The following is a 17,742-nucleotide window of genomic DNA, read 5'->3' as shown; positions in this document are numbered from 1 at the left end:
GGGTCACTTATCAAACACCACACCTGAATCCTATATCTACACTACCCACATAGAGCACTTAACATTAATTAAAGAATAATAACAACTAGCCGAAGCTAAGGATAAGAATTATAAACAAATCAAAGAGGCCATACACCAGAAACTCCTATAATTCTCTTAAGACCTATAACTTTGCACCATAGTATCTAAATACACAATCAATACAGCAGACTAATTATTATTTTAAAACTAACAATAAGTACCAAATAATAAACCACTCTGTACTTATATTATATAAAATATATATAACTCCTATCTTACTGGACACCCAGACCGAAACATAACCTATGTCATCATAACTTAATAACTATATTGACCGAACCTATCTGAGAATGTCTGAAGGTTTATAAATAACTATAACAAATATGGTACAAATACCATATAAAGATAACACTAATAAAGGTTATTAAAACCGCTTCCTATTCCCTTACGAATATAGCAAGATATTAATATAGATTTTATAGAGAAACTCCCAATATCCAACAGAAATATAAATCTCATAATAATCGTTGACCGACTGGGAAAAGAGATTATATTAGTACTATACAAACACATAGATACTGAGACAGTGATATCGAAATTCATTAATCAATTCATACGCGAATATAGACTATCTAGCAGCATTATATCAAATCAAGACACACAATTTATTAATAACCTTTAGAAAGGTATGTGCAAACATCTAAAGATCATAAAATAATTATTAACCACACATCACCCCTAAACTGATAGACAGACGGAACGTGCTAACTCTATAATAAAAGAATACCTACAGAACTTCTATACCTACCTCCAAACCAACTGGAGCCTACTAACCACAATTACACAACTCACAATAAACAAGCGTGATGCTACTGCAACTAGTATCAGCCCCTTCTTCCTAATCTATAGATACAACATCAAACTACTCTAGTTAGATGAAGCTATCCCTATATCTAAGCAATAAAGACCCGCCGCTGAACATATAAACGATATAATTACTAAGCTACGGCAGGCCTTTAATATAGCACAAACTAAGCTTATCTCAACACAGCAGCGAATAGAAGATAGTGCGAACCATTACCAAAAGACTTCTCTAGAGTATAAAATAAGACAGAAGATATAATTAGACCTTCAGAACATTCAGACTAAACGACCTTTAAAAAAGCTAGATGCCTGACATACAAAATATACTATATTAGAGAAAATGGGATCCCATGTATACCAACTCAATATCCCTAGAACTATTCATGATGTTTTTTATATAACATTTCTTTACCCTACAGACACACGTCTGCTTTTTTCACAGACTCGACACAATTACCAGCTATCAGCGCACCTAGTAGAAGACAATAAAGAATATCTAGTTAATAGCATACTCGACGAACAGACTATATATTAGGGCCACAGATATATAAAGCAATACCTTATCCATTGAACTAGATATGTGTGACCTACATAGGAACCTGTCTGGTCTATAGAAGATACTAAAGCACTCAACCACTGGCTCCAACACCACAACGCCCTTGCCGAAGGGGGGGAGTAATGTTAGAATCTTAGCCCCTGAGATACTCAAGCTTCGCTCTCATAAAATAACCACACCTGGTCCGCACCTAGTTCACCATAGAAAAACCCCCTAATGCTATATCAGATTTGCTAGGGCGCCCCTAGGACCCACACTCGCCTGTATCAATATTCGACAATGCAAATCCCTGCGAACCTTTTCCTTCTCTTTCTCACGTTCGAATCTACTCAATTCCTGGACCTACATAAGGCCAGTAAGACGGGACCTAGCCCGTAACACCAGTTAACTAGTAAGAGGCTCAGTTAAAATAGCATGGTGGAGCTTGTCTAAAAAAAAAATATAGTACACTTATACACCTTATAGTAAATCTAATTCAAAAGTATATCTTATCTTATATAGTATCTTATATAGTTTTTTAGACTAATAGCCTAGCTTTCTATCTAGTTATCCTATATCTCATCCTTTGTTACTAATATAGATATGGTCACTAACTCTAAAGTCTATCTTCTATCTATACTTGTTTATTTGCTATTGCTATCTACCTTATATTTCTATAATATTATTGTGGGCGTGGTTCTATATATACTCTAAATACTATACCTATGCTTAGGCTTTTTTCTCATTTAGTGTATAGCTTCTAGACAGTATTAATAGTGCTTAATTAAATAATATCTAAGGAGTATAATCTTTTTCTATCTTAAATAAGGATATTCCTATAGATTTCTATAGTAATGATGCAGCTATAAAGTCAATAATTAATAGATATTTTAATTAGTCATTTATTACAAAGTTAATATATAGCTGTAGCTACTGCTGAAGATACTAATTTGTTATCTCTATTTATCTATCTATCTAGGTATGTTATGCTGTCAACAGCTTTATCTTAATATAAAAGATTTAACACGCCTCTCTTTAGAACTTAAAGATGAACTAGCCTCCTTAATTTAATATAATGCTGTCTAGCAGGCCTATTTACAGGAAAATATACTGAATCTATAACTTTACTATATCTCTAGCTGTCACTTCTTTATGGCACAGTATAAAGACTGGTCTTTTGGTTAAATAATCAACAGTGACAAAAATATTATCAAATCCCTATTTGTTCTAGGATAGCTCTATAAAGTCTATTAATAAATGCTGCTAAGGTCGTACTGAGATAGGTAACAGTTGAAGAAATCTAGAGGTCCTATCTCTGCGCGTGTGTCAATCGGTTCAACAACTCGTCACCAAGATGTGAATCGGGGTGGGTATTCTGCTAACAGAAGACAAGATGAGAACGTTGTGTAAGGCAATCCTAGGATAAGTAGAGTACTATCGCAATGATAGGCTGCAAAGTATGTTGAAGAGTAATAGTAATATGCTATTTGCTTGAGAGAATAAAACACAATGAGCTAGATACATGATGGTAAATGAGTGTCCTTATATAGCTGATCCTAAACATAGCGAGCATAGTCGATGCTCTGTTGGCTATGTTGTTGACATATCCAAACATAGTCTGGCTATGTTTGGCTATGTTCCCTGCATAGTCACGTGCCATGGTGCACTTCCACTGACATGGTGCATGCGCACCGCTGGGGTGCATCCGCACCGGGTGTACTCGCACAGGGTAGGTGGTTCTGCACTAAGTGTATTTGCACGGAAATGGTGCAGCCGCACCATTTAGGGTGTATGTCCACCTGGTGTGTCTTCACTAAACCAGTGCATCTGCACTGTCCAGATCACGTGAGTTCTCGTGTAGTCACTTCCGTCTTCGTTCCTACAATTAGCAAGTCTACTCCATAGGAGTTTCAGGCAGCTTGCTTATGTAAGTAGCGTCCGCTACTTATCGATTGGCTGAGCGTTCACGATTCTTATGACAATCCCCTCCTTCGAAGGCTGGCGTCCCGACAGTCACATAAATAGTCGCAGGCCCCCCGTCGCATAGGTAGGCGAATTTCTTTCTTGTTAACATTCTTGGTGGTGATGTTCTGACCATGTCGTCAAAGCAAAACATAAATACGAAAAACCTTCGGCTGCGTATCGAACAGTCTGGTATTATTCTGCCGATTCCTTGTCATCGTTGTGCAGTCCAAGGGAAGGTTTGCATTAAATCTGAAATTTCGAGTCGCTGTAGCGAGTGCGTTGGTTTTGGTCGCTGCAAGTGTCGCGATATGGCCTCGTCTGACCTGGCGTGGAAAAAGCTCATCAAGGCTCAAGAGAAGATTGAGGCCGATGACGATCGGTTGAATGCTGAGCTTGAGGCTCTCCTTGCCAAACGGGCTCGTTTGCATAAACAAAGGAAACTTCTCCGAAAGCGTGCTGGAGAATTTATTCAAACGGATATAAAGGATGTGGAGGAGTTGGAGCGTTTGGAGGAAAAGGAGGAGGAGGAACGGAAACGAGAGGCCGAGCTGCAAAAATCAAACGAGATGATTGCGGCTGCCATCCAGGAGTTTCCCGTGTCGTCTAACAACGAGTTCGACCACGTCCTCTCCGAGTTTCTTTCTGGCGAAACGCTCGAATCTTTTCGGGGCAGTTCAAGTGCCTAACTGGTTCCCATGAGTTGTGTTCCGGTCCGTATCCTTTCCAGCTGACTAAGTAAAAGATTCTTCCTTCCACTAACTTTCTCTTTAGAATGTTTTCAACTTCATATTCATCCTCGGTTGCTTCGTCGTTACTGTTTTCTGGGTTTTCGGTTGGTTCCAATAATGAGATGTGAAATACTGGGTGCACTTTCATTCTTGCTGGTAGTCGGAGTTTGTAATTGTCGTTAGCGAGTTTTTCTTGAATTGTGAAAGGTCCGTATTTGATAGCGTCAAGTTTGTTGCTTGGTCTCTTGCTTGGAATGTTGAATTTTTTCTGTCCAATTGTTCGTCGTAGTAAGTAAACTTTCTCCCCCTTTTTGAGGATTGGCGCGTCCTCGCGCTTCTTGTCGTAGTAGGTCTTCATTCGGTTTTCAGCCCACTTGATGTCTTTCGATATTGTCTGATGGAGTGCCTGTAGTTTGTTGGCTTGTATTATCGCGGCTTCGGATAATCCTTCTCGTGGTACTTCAGACCATGTCATTCTTGGGTGTCGTCCAAGATTCGCAAAATGTGGAACTTGTTTTGTCGTAGCGTTTTCTGCATTGTTTAATGCGAACTGTGCTAATGGTAGTAGTTCTACCCAATTGTCTTGTTCCCAATCTAAATAGTGTCGAAAATACTGTTCAACTGTTTGAATCATTCTCTCGGACTGGCCATCAGTCTGTTGGTGATTCGCGGTTGATAACTTGTGATGCATTCCGCATGCCTTTGCAATTGTCTGCCAATATTTGGATGTAAACAACTTGTCTCGGTCTGTGATAAGTTCGTTTGGTAATCCGGTCCATACAAAAACTTTTCGTAACATAAGTTTTGCACATTGTTCTGCTGTCATATCCTTTGGTGTTGGTTCTAAGATAACATATTTCGTAAGTCGGTCGACTGTTATCATGGCATCGGTGTAGGTAATTCCTGTTACTGGGTCCTTGGACTGCGGTAGTCCTTGGATAAAGTCAACAGTGATACTTTTCCATGCTTCTTCTGGTACTTCCGGTATTTGCATTTTTCCAAAGGGTTTGTGGTGTACTGCTTTGTTTCTGTTGCATTCGTCGCAGTTTCTGATGTAATTCTCAACCCTTTTTCGGACATAAGGAAAGTAGAATGTTCGGGTAATCATTTCGATTGTCCTTTCAACTCCTTGGTGTCCTTTTGTTGGAGGATCGTGGTATCGCTGAATGACTTCCGTAGTCATATTCTGCGGTACTCTGATCATTCCATTCCATATCGCTAAGCCTTTCTGAACATTTTTCGTAACTTGTCCGGCTTGTAATTCTTCTTGTATTTTTTGATCCTTGTTGGTTTCCCGATACATTCGTTCGTAGAACGGATCATCGTCAACAACTCTTATTGCGGTCGCAATGATCGCATTGTGATTGTGGCGTAGAACTCCTGATTCTTCTTGCAGAATGTTTGTCTTGGGGGGTTCTATCCCGATTGCGTAATCTGGTCGTCTGCTTAATGCGTCTGCTGCTGCATTTTGTTTTCCTGGAATATGTTCAATCCTGTAATTGAATTTGGCTAGTTCTTCGGCCCATCGTATTTGTCTTCCAGATAATTCTTTTGTTGTCGTGAAGTACTTCAAATTGTGATGATCGCTTTTGACGATTACTTCATGTTTTGCTCCTTGGAGATAGTGCCGCCATTGTCGAAATGCTTGAACTATCGCGAGTAATTCTCGGTCGTGGACGTCGTAGTTAACTTCCGCCGATGTAAACTTTCTCGAGTAGAATGCGACAATCTGCGTTTCTCCTTTTTCATTGATTTGTTCATGGATTGCTCCAAGAGCATATCCAGATGCGTCTGTTCGTAGAATGCTTTGTAATTCTGGGTTAAACAGTTGTAATATTGGCGCAATTTTAACGAGTTCTTTAACGTTTTCAAAAGATCGTTGTCTTCTTGCTGTCCAATCGAATGGTTCGTCTTTTTTCAGCAATTCTGTCATTGGTGTTGTAACGTCTGAGTATTTCTCAAGATATCGTCGAACGTATCCGCTGGCTCCAAGAAAAGATTGTACGTCGTGGACGTTCGTTGGAGTTGGCCATTCGAGGATAGCGTCTAATTTCTCTTTCGGTATTTCTAGTCCGTTTGTTGTATATACCATTCCTAGGTAGTTGACTCGTGTGGTGTCGAATTCACACTTCTTGATTTTGAGAGTTAATCCTGCTTCCATGAGTTTTGTCATAACCAGTCGTACATGGTTATCGTGTTCCTTGGGGTCTTTTGAGTAGACTATAACATCATCGAAGTATACTGCAACGAAGAGGTTAAGGTATTCCCGTAGGATGTGGGTCATAAACCTCGCGAATTCTGCTGGTAGCCGTTTGAGTCCCATAGGCGCTACTAGCCATTCGTACAGTCCCAAGTCTGTAAGGAATGCTGTTTTCCAGATGTCGTCATTTTTCATTCGTAGGTTGTAGTATCCCCATTCAACGTCGAACATTGTCATGATTTTTGCGCCTTGCAATAAATCTCTCTTCTGTTCCTGGTGTGGTGCTTTGTTTGCGTCGTCTTCGGTCATATTGTTTAATTTTCGGTAGTCGATGACCATTCGTGGTGATCCGTCGCGTTTTGGTACAAACATTGCTTGTGCAGAAGCCTTTGCTTTTGATTCTCTGATGTAACCGGCTGCTAAGAATTTCTCAATGAATTCCTTAGTAGTTCGGAGTTCATCTTGTGAGATTTGTCGTTGCTTCACTTGTGGTACTTGTGCTCCTTCCTTGAGCGGTATCTCTGCTTCGTATTCTGTTTCGTGTTGTGGTAGTCGATATTCTTTCTTCACAAATAATTCGGTAAAGTCCCGATATTTTTCTGGTAGCTTGTCGAGCACTTCCTTTAGTTCTTTTTCGTAGATTTCTTTTGGTTTCTTTCGTGTTTCAATTTGTCGGCCTATTTCGTTTATTTCTTCAGCATGTTTCACCTTCAACTGCTGGTTCGGCTTGATCCCCATCTGCTCTGTTTGCAGCGTTTTCAGGTCTATTGACACCGTCTCGTGTTTCCAGTCAATGACAGGATTATGTTTCCGTAGCCACGTCATTCCGAGTATAATGTCGAAATCCTTTCGCTCGAACGGACTTAAATCCAGTTGGATGCTTTCTTCGTGTTCTCCTGATTTGAGTGTGATGTTTCCAGTTCGTCGTACGAATCCTTCGATCGTGATTTGTCCTTCAAAATTTTGTACAGTATGCCATAGGTTTGTCTCGTGCGTTTGGATCCTGTTTTTCTTGACGTATGCTTCGCTAATGTAGTTCGTTGATGCTCCCGAGTCGAGGAGTAGTTTGGCTTCGTGTCCGTTGATTGTTCCCTTGATAATGATCACAGTTTCTCCTGTCTTGATAGTTGTGGCAATAAGGTGGTGTCCCTTTCTGTGCCTCTCAAGGTATCGTTTCTGTGATAGAACAATTTCGGTCCAGTCTTCATCGGTGTAGATGACTCGTCCTTCGTGGTATGGACATTTTTTCGCGTAGCACTGGTCAGTTTCGATGCTATTATGGAAAGGGTGCCAAATTTCTTCTGCGTAGCACCAACATTCGTTCCAGCCCTTCGGGCAGTCCGGGATGGGTTGATAGATGATCATCGGTGCCGTTGGCTTCCATTTGTTCTTTTCCTTTTCTTCGAGGTGAGTCGGACATTTTGACTCATAGCATTGCGTCCAGTGTATTTTCTTGTGATGGTGTCCTCCATATTGTGGGTAGTACATGCATGAACATCTTTCGGTATGCCCAAGCATCGGGTGGCACAACCGTGTTCCTTTGGTGAGTGAGACGTATTCGAATTCGTTTGCGAGTGCGATGTTCTTTTTTCCGTGCATATCGCATTTGTGAAATGTCCACTCGTGGCATTTTTCGCATTCGAGGATGTGTTGTCGGTATGTCTGAATAGAGTCTTCCCAACATACTGGTTTGGGTGGTTTGCAACTGCATTCTCGTTTTGGTTCTTCGTAGTCGATTTCAGGGAATTCTTCTGTTGTTTCGGAGTCTTCGCTGTCTGTTTTCAGTTCTTCTTTGCTTGTTTCTGGAATCTCAATTTTTATTCCTGGAACCGTCGTGCTGGTTCCTAGGACTGAATCCCATTCTTTCTTTGTGATTGGTGGTCGTTTCTGGAACAGTCTGATTGTTTCATTTGCTTGGTCGATCGCCCTTGCGGCGTCTCTTCTGAGGTTTGTTGTTCTTGTTAACTGTGAATGTTGCGGGGTGTCTGATTCTCGATCCGAGTCCTCGTGGTCAACTTCTCTGTCTTTTCCACCGTCTCGAAACGTCAGGGGGTGTCGGCTTTCACTTCCTGATGAAAGGTCATCAATACGCCGTCCAGCGGTTTTGCTGTATTGGTCTTCTCTGCGAGGTTCTCTGATCGGTCCTTTCTCTTGACCTCGTCGTAGGTGAGGTTGCGCTTCTTCCGGGTTAGCGTCTTCTTCCTGGGGTGGTTCCCTTTCTGAACTCTGTCTGAGGCGTCCCTTAGATTGCCCAGGGCTATCTTCTTGCTCGAATTTCTTGAGCGATTCGTATATTTCCTTTTCTAGTATCGGTCCCCAGAAGTCCTTGACTTCGTCGACCTGTTCATTTTCTGACTCCTCCTCCTCACTGTCCGAGGGGGTCACAATTGTCTGGTGTATGGCCGCAACTTGTTGATGGACTGTTGTTATTTTTTGAGGGCTGACGTTACCGTTCTGTTTGTTTTGCCCTGATCGACACTGTCGTGCAAAGTGTCCTTTTCGTCCGCACTTGTAACAAGCTTTGTTTTCCTTGCGCTTGGCCATTTCTTCCTTACTGATCACGTTGTTGAGCTGCATCTTGACATCGCCGTCCTTGTCGTATTGGGTTCCTCGCTTTGCCGATGTGTTGGCATACTGAGGGAATCCTCCAACTTTCTTCCATCTCTGAAACTCCTGTCGCTTCTGTTTGATCTCGAACAGTTTGTTGTCAATCTTGACCGCCATCTCAATGAATCTGTCAATGTTGTCGGGTCGGTCGAGTTTGATGAGTTCCGTCTGGACTTCTTCCTTGAGCATGTTCTCAAAGGTTGCGATTTGAATAGCATCATCATAGTGTAGTGGTGTTACTATCTGTCGGAATTTGGTTGCCAACTGCTGAGCGGATCCGGTCTGTCGTAGGTATCTTAGTTGTCTTTCCGCGGTCCGTAGCTCGTCGATGTTTCCGAACGCTTCTCCAAGTTTCTGTTTGAACATGCCGTAGTTCGAAAACAGTTCCCTGGTGATAGTCCCCCAACTACTTCTGTCGGTAGTGTACAATTCACTTAGCATGGGTTGTATCCATTCTGCTGCTGCATCGGTAAAGCATGATGCCACAAAGATCATTTTCTTTTTGTCATGGGTGATCTGGTTGGCTTCGATATGCATTTCCATGTTGACCAAAAATGTCTTCAACTTAGATCTAGTTCCGTCGAAGGTCATGGGTTTTGGTAGTTTGACCCTGTTGCCGGCTGTTCCAGCTTCGCCAGGTGGTATAGCCATGACTTGAGCTTCGAGTTGGTTGACATGATCGTCTCTTTCAGCGATTGCAGCTTGCAGTCTTTGAATGTGTTCATTCATTTGATCGATGACTCTTTCCAACGTGGTGAATCTTTGCTGGGTTTGCTCGTCGGGTTCATCGTCACTGTCTTGATCGACTGGTCTTGCTTGTCTTGCAGGTGGGCGCGGAGTTGCCGGTCCTGCTGCTGGTGCATTGCTATTTCCTGCCATGATTAGCTCGTTAGTAAGGTTTGATTGCTTACCTAGTTCTCAAAACTTCGTGTTATGAGGGTGTTTTATTGTCAATCGGTTCAACAACTCGTCACCAAGATGTGAATCGGGGTGGGTATTCTGCTAACAGAAGACAAGATGAGAACGTTGTGTAAGGCAATCCTAGGATAAGTAGAGTACTATCGCAATGATAGGCTGCAAAGTATGTTGAAGAGTAATAGTAATATGCTATTTGCTTGAGAGAATAAAACACAATGAGCTAGATACATGATGGTAAATGAGTGTCCTTATATAGCTGATCCTAAACATAGCGAGCATAGTCGATGCTCTGTTGGCTATGTTGTTGACATATCCAAACATAGTCTGGCTATGTTTGGCTATGTTCCCTGCATAGTCACGTGCCATGGTGCACTTCCACTGACATGGTGCATGCGCACCGCTGGGGTGCATCCGCACCGGGTGTACTCGCACAGGGTAGGTGGTTCTGCACTAAGTGTATTTGCACGGAAATGGTGCAGCCGCACCATTTAGGGTGTATGTCCACCTGGTGTGTCTTCACTAAACCAGTGCATCTGCACTGTCCAGATCACGTGAGTTCTCGTGTAGTCACTTCCGTCTTCGTTCCTACAATTAGCAAGTCTACTCCATAGGAGTTTCAGGCAGCTTGCTTATGTAAGTAGCGTCCGCTACTTATCGATTGGCTGAGCGTTCACGATTCTTATGACAGCGTGTTTATCTTCTTGTATATCTTGTAATTGTTTATATACTAGTTTATATTATTGCTCTATACTTCCTAGTAGAACTATTCTTAGACTAGCTTCAGTATCTTTATATATCCTGAGTGTGTTATTACAGATTATCAATATACTTTATCTAGTAGTTATATTTATAAATCATCCTTCTTAGGAATATAGAGTCATTTATTAAAGAAAAGTTATTCTTTAATTATCCTATAGCTCTCTCCTTTCTCTAAGAGTAAGACTTTGGCACTTTTCTTAATTATATATTCTTTATTAGCCGCTAATATCTTAATAATAATATTATCTTCTATAATTAGAGTAATTAGTTCTATATATACTATCTCAAGTACAATTTTATTATTGATTTTATACTGTGGCAGTAGCGTTTAATTCTAGTAATTAAGATTTTTCACCTTTTTATCTTTTCTTTAGATAAGGGTGTCTATTAATATATTTGTTTTTCCTAGTCAGTATCTGAGTATAAAATAGTATTTTTTTAAGAACTCACACTATCGAGCTTATTAGATGTTCAGAGCTTTAGTAGTTATAAAATACTTAAGAGTGTGACGTGCCTTTTCCAAAGATATTCGATTCCTATCTAGGGGTGCGATTCTCTAAAACAACAAGCATGGGAAAGGAATCTAACTACCAGGACCTGCGGGAAGGTTTTATCTTGTGTGCTTAGGTAACCAGCTTGACCCCTTATGGCCCCGGGGTGAGGCTATCCCCAGATCTGGCACCGCGGGTTAGGGTTGATGCCCTTCCTGCCTGAGGCCTCCCATCCGGCCACGAGGCCGCTCCTACCCTTGGGGATAGCCTCAGGCTCAGCCGTCACATCACCCCCCCCTTCGGAAACGCTTGCCCTCAAGCGTTGGTTGCCGGTCTGTCATCATCTGCATGCTCTTCAACAAATCGATCCTCCTCCATGGCTTTCATCCACGCATCCAACCGGCGCGGCGGACCTGGCTTCTCGGGGTTGGCATCATGGAACGATTTCAGCGCCAGTGGAGCGTTCGAAAAGTACCCTGCTGGATACCATACTGGATCTGGGTCCCTGCCTAGCCAGCTTACTCGATAGCACAGCTTCTTCCAGCGCATCCGGGAGTCCAGGATCCTGTCGACTTCCCATTCCGAATTTCCGTTGACCTGGAGCTCAGGACATTCCTCCTCCAGTTGACCAGCGAGGGGCTCGGTCGAAGCGGCGCGGCGGAGCTTGTCCGGGGAAAAGATACGGTGCACTCGTACGCCCTGCGGCAAATCCAATTCAAAGGCATGTCCTATCTTACGCAGTATCTTGTATGGCCCTTCGGACTGATGGCCCAGCTTCCTGCCTGGTCGTCCTGTATCCCATCCTTCGTTACTGACGTAGACGTGGTCACCAACTCCGAAGTCTATCTCCCGTCTGCGCTTGTTCGCTTGCCGTTGCTGTCTGCCTTGTGCTTCCGCAATATTATTGCGGGCGTGGTCCCATATGCGCTCTAAACGCTGTACCCATGCTCGGGCTTCCTTCTCGTTCAGTGTGTAGCTTCTAGGCGGCGTTGGTGGCGCCCAATCAAACGACATCCGAGGAGCATAACCTTTTTCTATCTCAAATGGGGACATCCCTGTAGATTCCTGTGGCAGTGACGCAGCTGCAAAGTCGATGATTGGTAGGTACTCCGACCAGTCGTCCATTGCAAAGTTAACATATGGCCGCAGCCGCTGCTGAAGATACTGATTCGCTATCTCTGTTTGTCCATCTGTCTGGGCATGCCGTGCTGTCGACAGCTTTACCTTGATGTGAAGGATTCGGCACGCCTCTCCCCAGAACTCAGAGATGAACTGGCCTCCTCGGTCTGATACAATGCTGTCTGGCAGGCCTGTCCACGGGAAGATATACCGAATCCATAACTTTGCCATGTCTCTAGCTGTCACCCCCTTGTGGCACGGTATGGAGACCGGTCTTTTGGTCAAGCGGTCGACGGTGACAAAAACGTTATCGAATCCCCGTTTGTCCTGGGGCAGCTCCATGAAGTCCATCGACAAATGCTGCCAAGGTCGTACTGGGATAGGTAACGGTTGGAGGAGTCCAGGGGCCCTGTCCCTGCGCGTGTTCGTCCTCTTGCATGTCTTGCAATTGTCCACATACCGGTTCACATCATTGCTCCATGCCTCCCAGTAGAACCGTTCTCGGACTAGCTTCAGCATCTTTGTACGTCCTGGGTGCGCTGTTGCGGGTTGTCGATGTACTTCGTCTAGCAGTCGTGCTCGTAAATCGTCCTTCTTGGGAACATAGAGTCGTTCATTAAAGAAAAGTCGTCCTTCAATCACCCTATGGCTCTCCCCTTTCCCTGAGAGTAAGACTTCGGCACCTTTCTCGGCCACATATTCCTCGTTGGCCGCCAACACCTTGGTGACAATATCATCCTCTGCAGTTAGGGTGACCAGTTCTGCATATGCCATCTCAAGTGCGATCTTATCGTCGATTTTATGCCGCGGCAGTAGCGTTCGGTTCCGGTGGTCGAGGTTTTTCGCCTTTTCATCTTCTCTCCGGGTGAGGGTGTCCGCCAATACATTCGCTTTTCCTGGTCGGTATCTGAGTACAAAGTGGTATTCCTCCAAGAACTCGCACCATCGGGCTTGTCGGGCGTTCAGAGCTTTGGTAGTCATAAAGTACTCAAGAGCCCGGTGATCCGATAGGACATCAAAGGACTCCTGTCCTCTCAGTCCGACCAATTCGGACTTCCATTCCCTCAGAGCCTTTATTACTGCCAGTAGTTCCTTGTCATGGATGTCGTAATTATGCTCGGCTGGGGTCATCGATGCGGAGTAGTACGCGACCGGATGCCATTCCTCATCCTCACACAGTTGAGATAGGACTGCGGCCACTACTCCGTCTGACGCGTCCGTTTCCACGCGGGTTTGGCGATTGGGGTCGTAATGGGCTAGCACCGGGGCCTCCGATAATTTCTTTTTCAGACTTTCAAATGCTTCTTCGCACTCCTTACTCCATATAAATGGAACGTCAGTTCGAGTGAGGTAATGCAATGGCCTTGCAGTTCGGCTGTAGGCCTTTATGAACTTCCGATAGAAGTTGCAGAAACCAAGGAATGACTGTACTCCCAAAACTGTCATTGGCGTCTTCCAGGAAAGGATAACCTCAATCTTTGCTGGGTCGACCTCTATCCCCTCTGAGGTAATGATAAAGCCCAGATACTTGGTCGATGTGACATGGAACTCGCATTTTTTGATACTGGCTTGCAGTCCTGCCTCTCGGAGTCTCTCCAACACCTGTCGCACATGCATCTCATGCTCTAGCTCGTTCTCGCTGTATATCAATAGATCGTCGATGAACGCAATCACGAACTGGTCAAGGTAGTCCATGAAGATATCGTTGATCAGTCGTTGAAACGTCGCTGGTCCATTGGTGAGGCCAAACGGCATTACCTCATACTTAAAAGTGCCATACCGACAACGGAAGGTGGTCAGATCTGTGGAGTCTGGGTGCATTCGGATTCGGTGGAACCCCTGCCTAATGTCCAGCTTAGTGAAGATCTTTGCCTTACTCAAGCGCTCAAAGACTTCCTCGATAAGTGGCAGTGGATATCGGTCCTTTCTGGTCAAAGCGTTCAGCTTGCGGTAATCAACACAGAAGCGGAATCCGCCATCGGCTTTCTTGGCCATGAGGATTGGAGACGCGAATGGTGCATTGCTAGGGACGATAAATCCTTTATCCAGGTTATCAATAATATAGTCTCGGGCTGCTTGGAGCTGTTCCTCTGACATTCGATATAAAGGACTATAACCCAACTCTAGGTCCTGATTCAACTCGATCTTGTGGTCATACTTCTGGTGAACTGGCAACTCGTCTGAGCGGATCTTCGAGAAGACGTCGGCGAACTCGCGATACTGATCCGGCAGCTGCTGCTTGATCTCCTCGCTTTCAGTCGACTTGGCCGTTCTTTCCTTCTCAGTTTCCAGCGCCTGCTCTATCTCGCAAAGACTAGTCATGAAGACATCTGTAGTCTTGCTTTTCACACAACGATGGAATCCGGCAGCTCCGATGATTGCTATGTCCATTCCATACGTCCTTCTTTCTGAGCGTTGGCGATGTGGGTTTCTCGTCGGACTGACAACTGGTGACGCTTCCTTGGTACTGCCAAAGGGTCCTGTGGCGTTCTCTGATCGTAAGGCTTTCTCCATTTTCTGCAGTTCCATCCTTGATTGCGTCCTTTGCGTTCTTCCTGTAACTGCAGGCGCTTTCCTTTGGGGTTCTGGTTGTAGGAGTGGGACAGGTTCTTCCATCAACCGATCTCGGCGCTCCATATCAGCTTGGTGCTCGAGATTGACTGGTCCATTTCTCCTTAGTATTGTCTTTGGCATGCGGATGAACTGCTCTCTCTCCATTTGATCTTTGAGAGACACATCCTCCGGCCATAAAAGGCGACGGTTTCTGCAATCCACCAACACATTGTACTTCTCCAGCCACATACGACCCAAAATGACATCGTGACGGCCTAGTCGCACTAAGAGAAAGGGTAGATGCCGCTGCATCCGGCCATCAACAACCAGTGTTAAGATCATGAGGTGCGTGACCGGTTCCACTGTCTTCCCATCATACCCTCTCACCCCACAGGGTTCAGAAACGGGTACTGTGTATGTCTGAAAGTGTCGTGCAAGCTTCTCCGCTAAAAATACATCTAAAAAGGCAAATCCGTTGGCTCCAGTATCGGCCAAAGCTTTGGTGCAAATTGAATATCCATTCTTAGCTAGCTGAATAGATACAGTCATGCTATCCTTCTCTCTCCCCATCAGCTGTGAGAGATCCAAAGCTTCGTTGTCCGTACTTGATGCGCCTAAGAAGGAGACTTCTCCTAGGCGTGGGCGTTTTCCGACTCCTTGCCTGCGTCATCCTCCAAGGCCTTCAGATCCGGAGCCTTCTTCTTGAGGGGGCACTTGTCAGCACGGTGACCGCTCAGTTTGCAATTGAAGCACTTGTCCTCGCTCATTAGCTTCTTCTTTTCTTCCCAGGAGAGCTGCGGTTGAGGGGCTTCATTCTTCGGCTTCGATCCTCCGGAGGTATTCGACTGGTGGCCTCCCTGGCTGTGGCCTTTGCTGCTCCCAATCCCACGGCTGCGGGCGCGTCGTTCCCCTTCAGCGATCTGCTCGAGGCGGTTGGCAGTAGTGTGGCATCCTTGTACAAAGGTCTGGTACGACACCATTGGGTCGGTGCTTTCCTTGATCATGGCGCGCTGCATGTCGAACGAGAGTTTGTGGTAGAGTTCCTCCTTCCATTCTGATAGGGCGAGGCCAGCTTCCTGGGCAAGAAGCGTGAATTTCGACAAAAAGATCTGAAACTTCGAATCTCTCATTGCTAGGCGACGGAGTTCCATCTTCGCATTGATCACGCGGTTCTCGTCCATGTAGATTGTTCTCAGATGCTCGAAGATGTCACCGACATCCTGGTAACGTTGTGCTGAGTCCTTCCGGAATCGTGGGAGCAAGTGGTTGGCCGCTTCTCCCTTACACATCCCCTTCACGTACGCCATACGGGCCAGGGCTGTTGGGTAATGGTCGGCGTTGGCTTCCAACTTGTTCTCGACGTCGATCTCCCATGATTCGTACTTGGGATCGATTCCATCCGATAGCAGCTGGCCATCTGGCAGCTTGGTGGTCTTCTTCTTGTGGTCTCCCCCGGCTGGAGAGGTATTGGCGATTGCGGCATCACGCTCCGTGATCAGTTCGGACATGGCCTGGCGATGGTCGGCCAGGTTGCTCTTGAGGTTCTGAATCTCCTCTCTCATAGAGTCGATTTCCTCTGTGTCGTTGTTGCTAGACTCAGCGAGAGCCTCTTCTAGTCGTTTCTCCTGCATGGAGAGGTGTTGGAATAAACCTTCAAACAGGCCTCCAGGGTCGCTTCTGCAAAGCTCAAGGAATTCATCCTTATTGAGTGGTCCCTCAGGAACATCTCCAAGCTTCAGTTCTTCGAGGTTAACGGTCAAGCGGCGACTGGGCTCTCCCACATCGTCGTTGCTGGCGCTCTCGCCATGCTGACGTCCGTCAGCGGTACTTGGTCTTGCCATCGTGCTGGCTCACAAGATTTCCAGGTTTCGAATGAAGGTAAATGAAGGTTCAGGGTCAGAGCGCTGACAAGGCGTTTGTCGTGGCTGTACGGACCGTGCTGAACACAAAGAGGTTGAGATAAAGAAAAGTCTACCCCCGACCAGAGCGCTGACTGCAGCTGAGTGCTGGCTGTGCTAGTCGTGAGAAAGACAAAGATAAAGTGTAGCGATGCTTGTTGTAATGTGACGTGCCTTTTCCAAAGATATTCGATTCCTATCTAGGGGTGCGATTCTCTAAAACAACAAGCATGGGAAAGGAATCTAACTACCAGGACCTGCGGGAAGGTTTTATCTTGTGTGCTTAGGTAACCAGCTTGACCCCTTATGGCCCCGGGGTGAGGCTATCCCCAGATCTGGCACCGCGGGTTAGGGTTGATGCCCTTCCTGCCTGAGGCCTCCCATCCGGCCACGAGGCCGCTCCTACCCTTGGGGATAGCCTCAGGCTCAGCCGTCACAAAGAGTCTAGTAATCTAATAGAATATTAAAGGACTCCTGTCCTCTTAGTCTGATCAATTTAGACTTCTATTTTTTTAGAGCCTTTATTACTGCTAGTAGTTCCTTGTTATAGATGTTATAATTATACTTAGCTGAGATTATTGATGTAGAGTAATATGCGACTGGATACTATTTCTTATCTTTATATAGTTGAGATAGGACTACAGCCATTACTCTGTTTGACGTGTCTATTTCTATGTAGGTTTGGTGATTAGGATTATAATAGGCTAATATTAAGGCTTTTAATAATTTCTTTTTCAGACTTTTAAATACTTCTTCGTATTTTTTACTCTATATAAATGGAATATTAGTTTAAGTGAGGTAATATAATAGCCTTATAGTTTAGCTATAGACCTTTATAAACTTTTAATAGAAGTTGTAGAAACTAAGGAATGACTATATTTTTAAAACTGTTATTAGTATTTTCCAGGAAAGGATAACCTTAATTTTTGTTAGATCAATCTTTATCTTTTCTAAGATAATGATAAAGCTTAGATACTTGGTTGATATAATATAGAACTTGTATTTTTTGATACTAGCTTGTAGTCCTGTCTCTTGGAGTCTCTCCAATACCTATCGCATATGTATCTTATACTCTAGCTTATTC

At 44.5% G+C, this 17,742-nt stretch overlaps 2 protein-coding genes across 2 annotated transcripts; both read right to left on the bottom strand.

Annotated features, from left to right (window-relative positions):
• Positions 1-6,795: 6,795 nt before the first annotated feature.
• On the bottom strand, positions 6,796-9,790 carry TRUGW13939_01872 (uncharacterized protein; the record flags this gene model as incomplete). Its single annotated transcript, XM_035485069.1, has 2 exons — positions 6,796-6,834; positions 6,884-9,790. Coding segments are annotated over 2 exons (2,946 nt in total), but the record flags the coding sequence as incomplete, so codon positions are not given.
• Positions 9,791-14,552: 4,762 nt separating this feature from the next.
• On the bottom strand, positions 14,553-16,601 carry TRUGW13939_01871 (uncharacterized protein; the record flags this gene model as incomplete). The annotated part of the gene is made up of 3 exons (XM_035485068.1): positions 14,553-14,588; positions 14,653-15,310; positions 15,514-16,601. 3 exons carry the CDS (start codon positions 16,599-16,601, stop codon positions 14,553-14,555), a joined length of 1,782 nt encoding a protein of 593 aa, XP_035340961.1.
• Positions 16,602-17,742: the final 1,141 nt, after the last annotated feature.

Source organism: Talaromyces rugulosus, chromosome I (assembly GCF_013368755.1).
Source record: "Talaromyces rugulosus chromosome I, complete sequence".
Classification (NCBI taxonomy): Eukaryota; Fungi; Ascomycota; class Eurotiomycetes; order Eurotiales; family Trichocomaceae; genus Talaromyces; species Talaromyces rugulosus.
The sequence above is the reverse complement of the archived record's forward strand: the minus strand, read 5'-3'. Positions and strand labels throughout refer to the sequence as shown.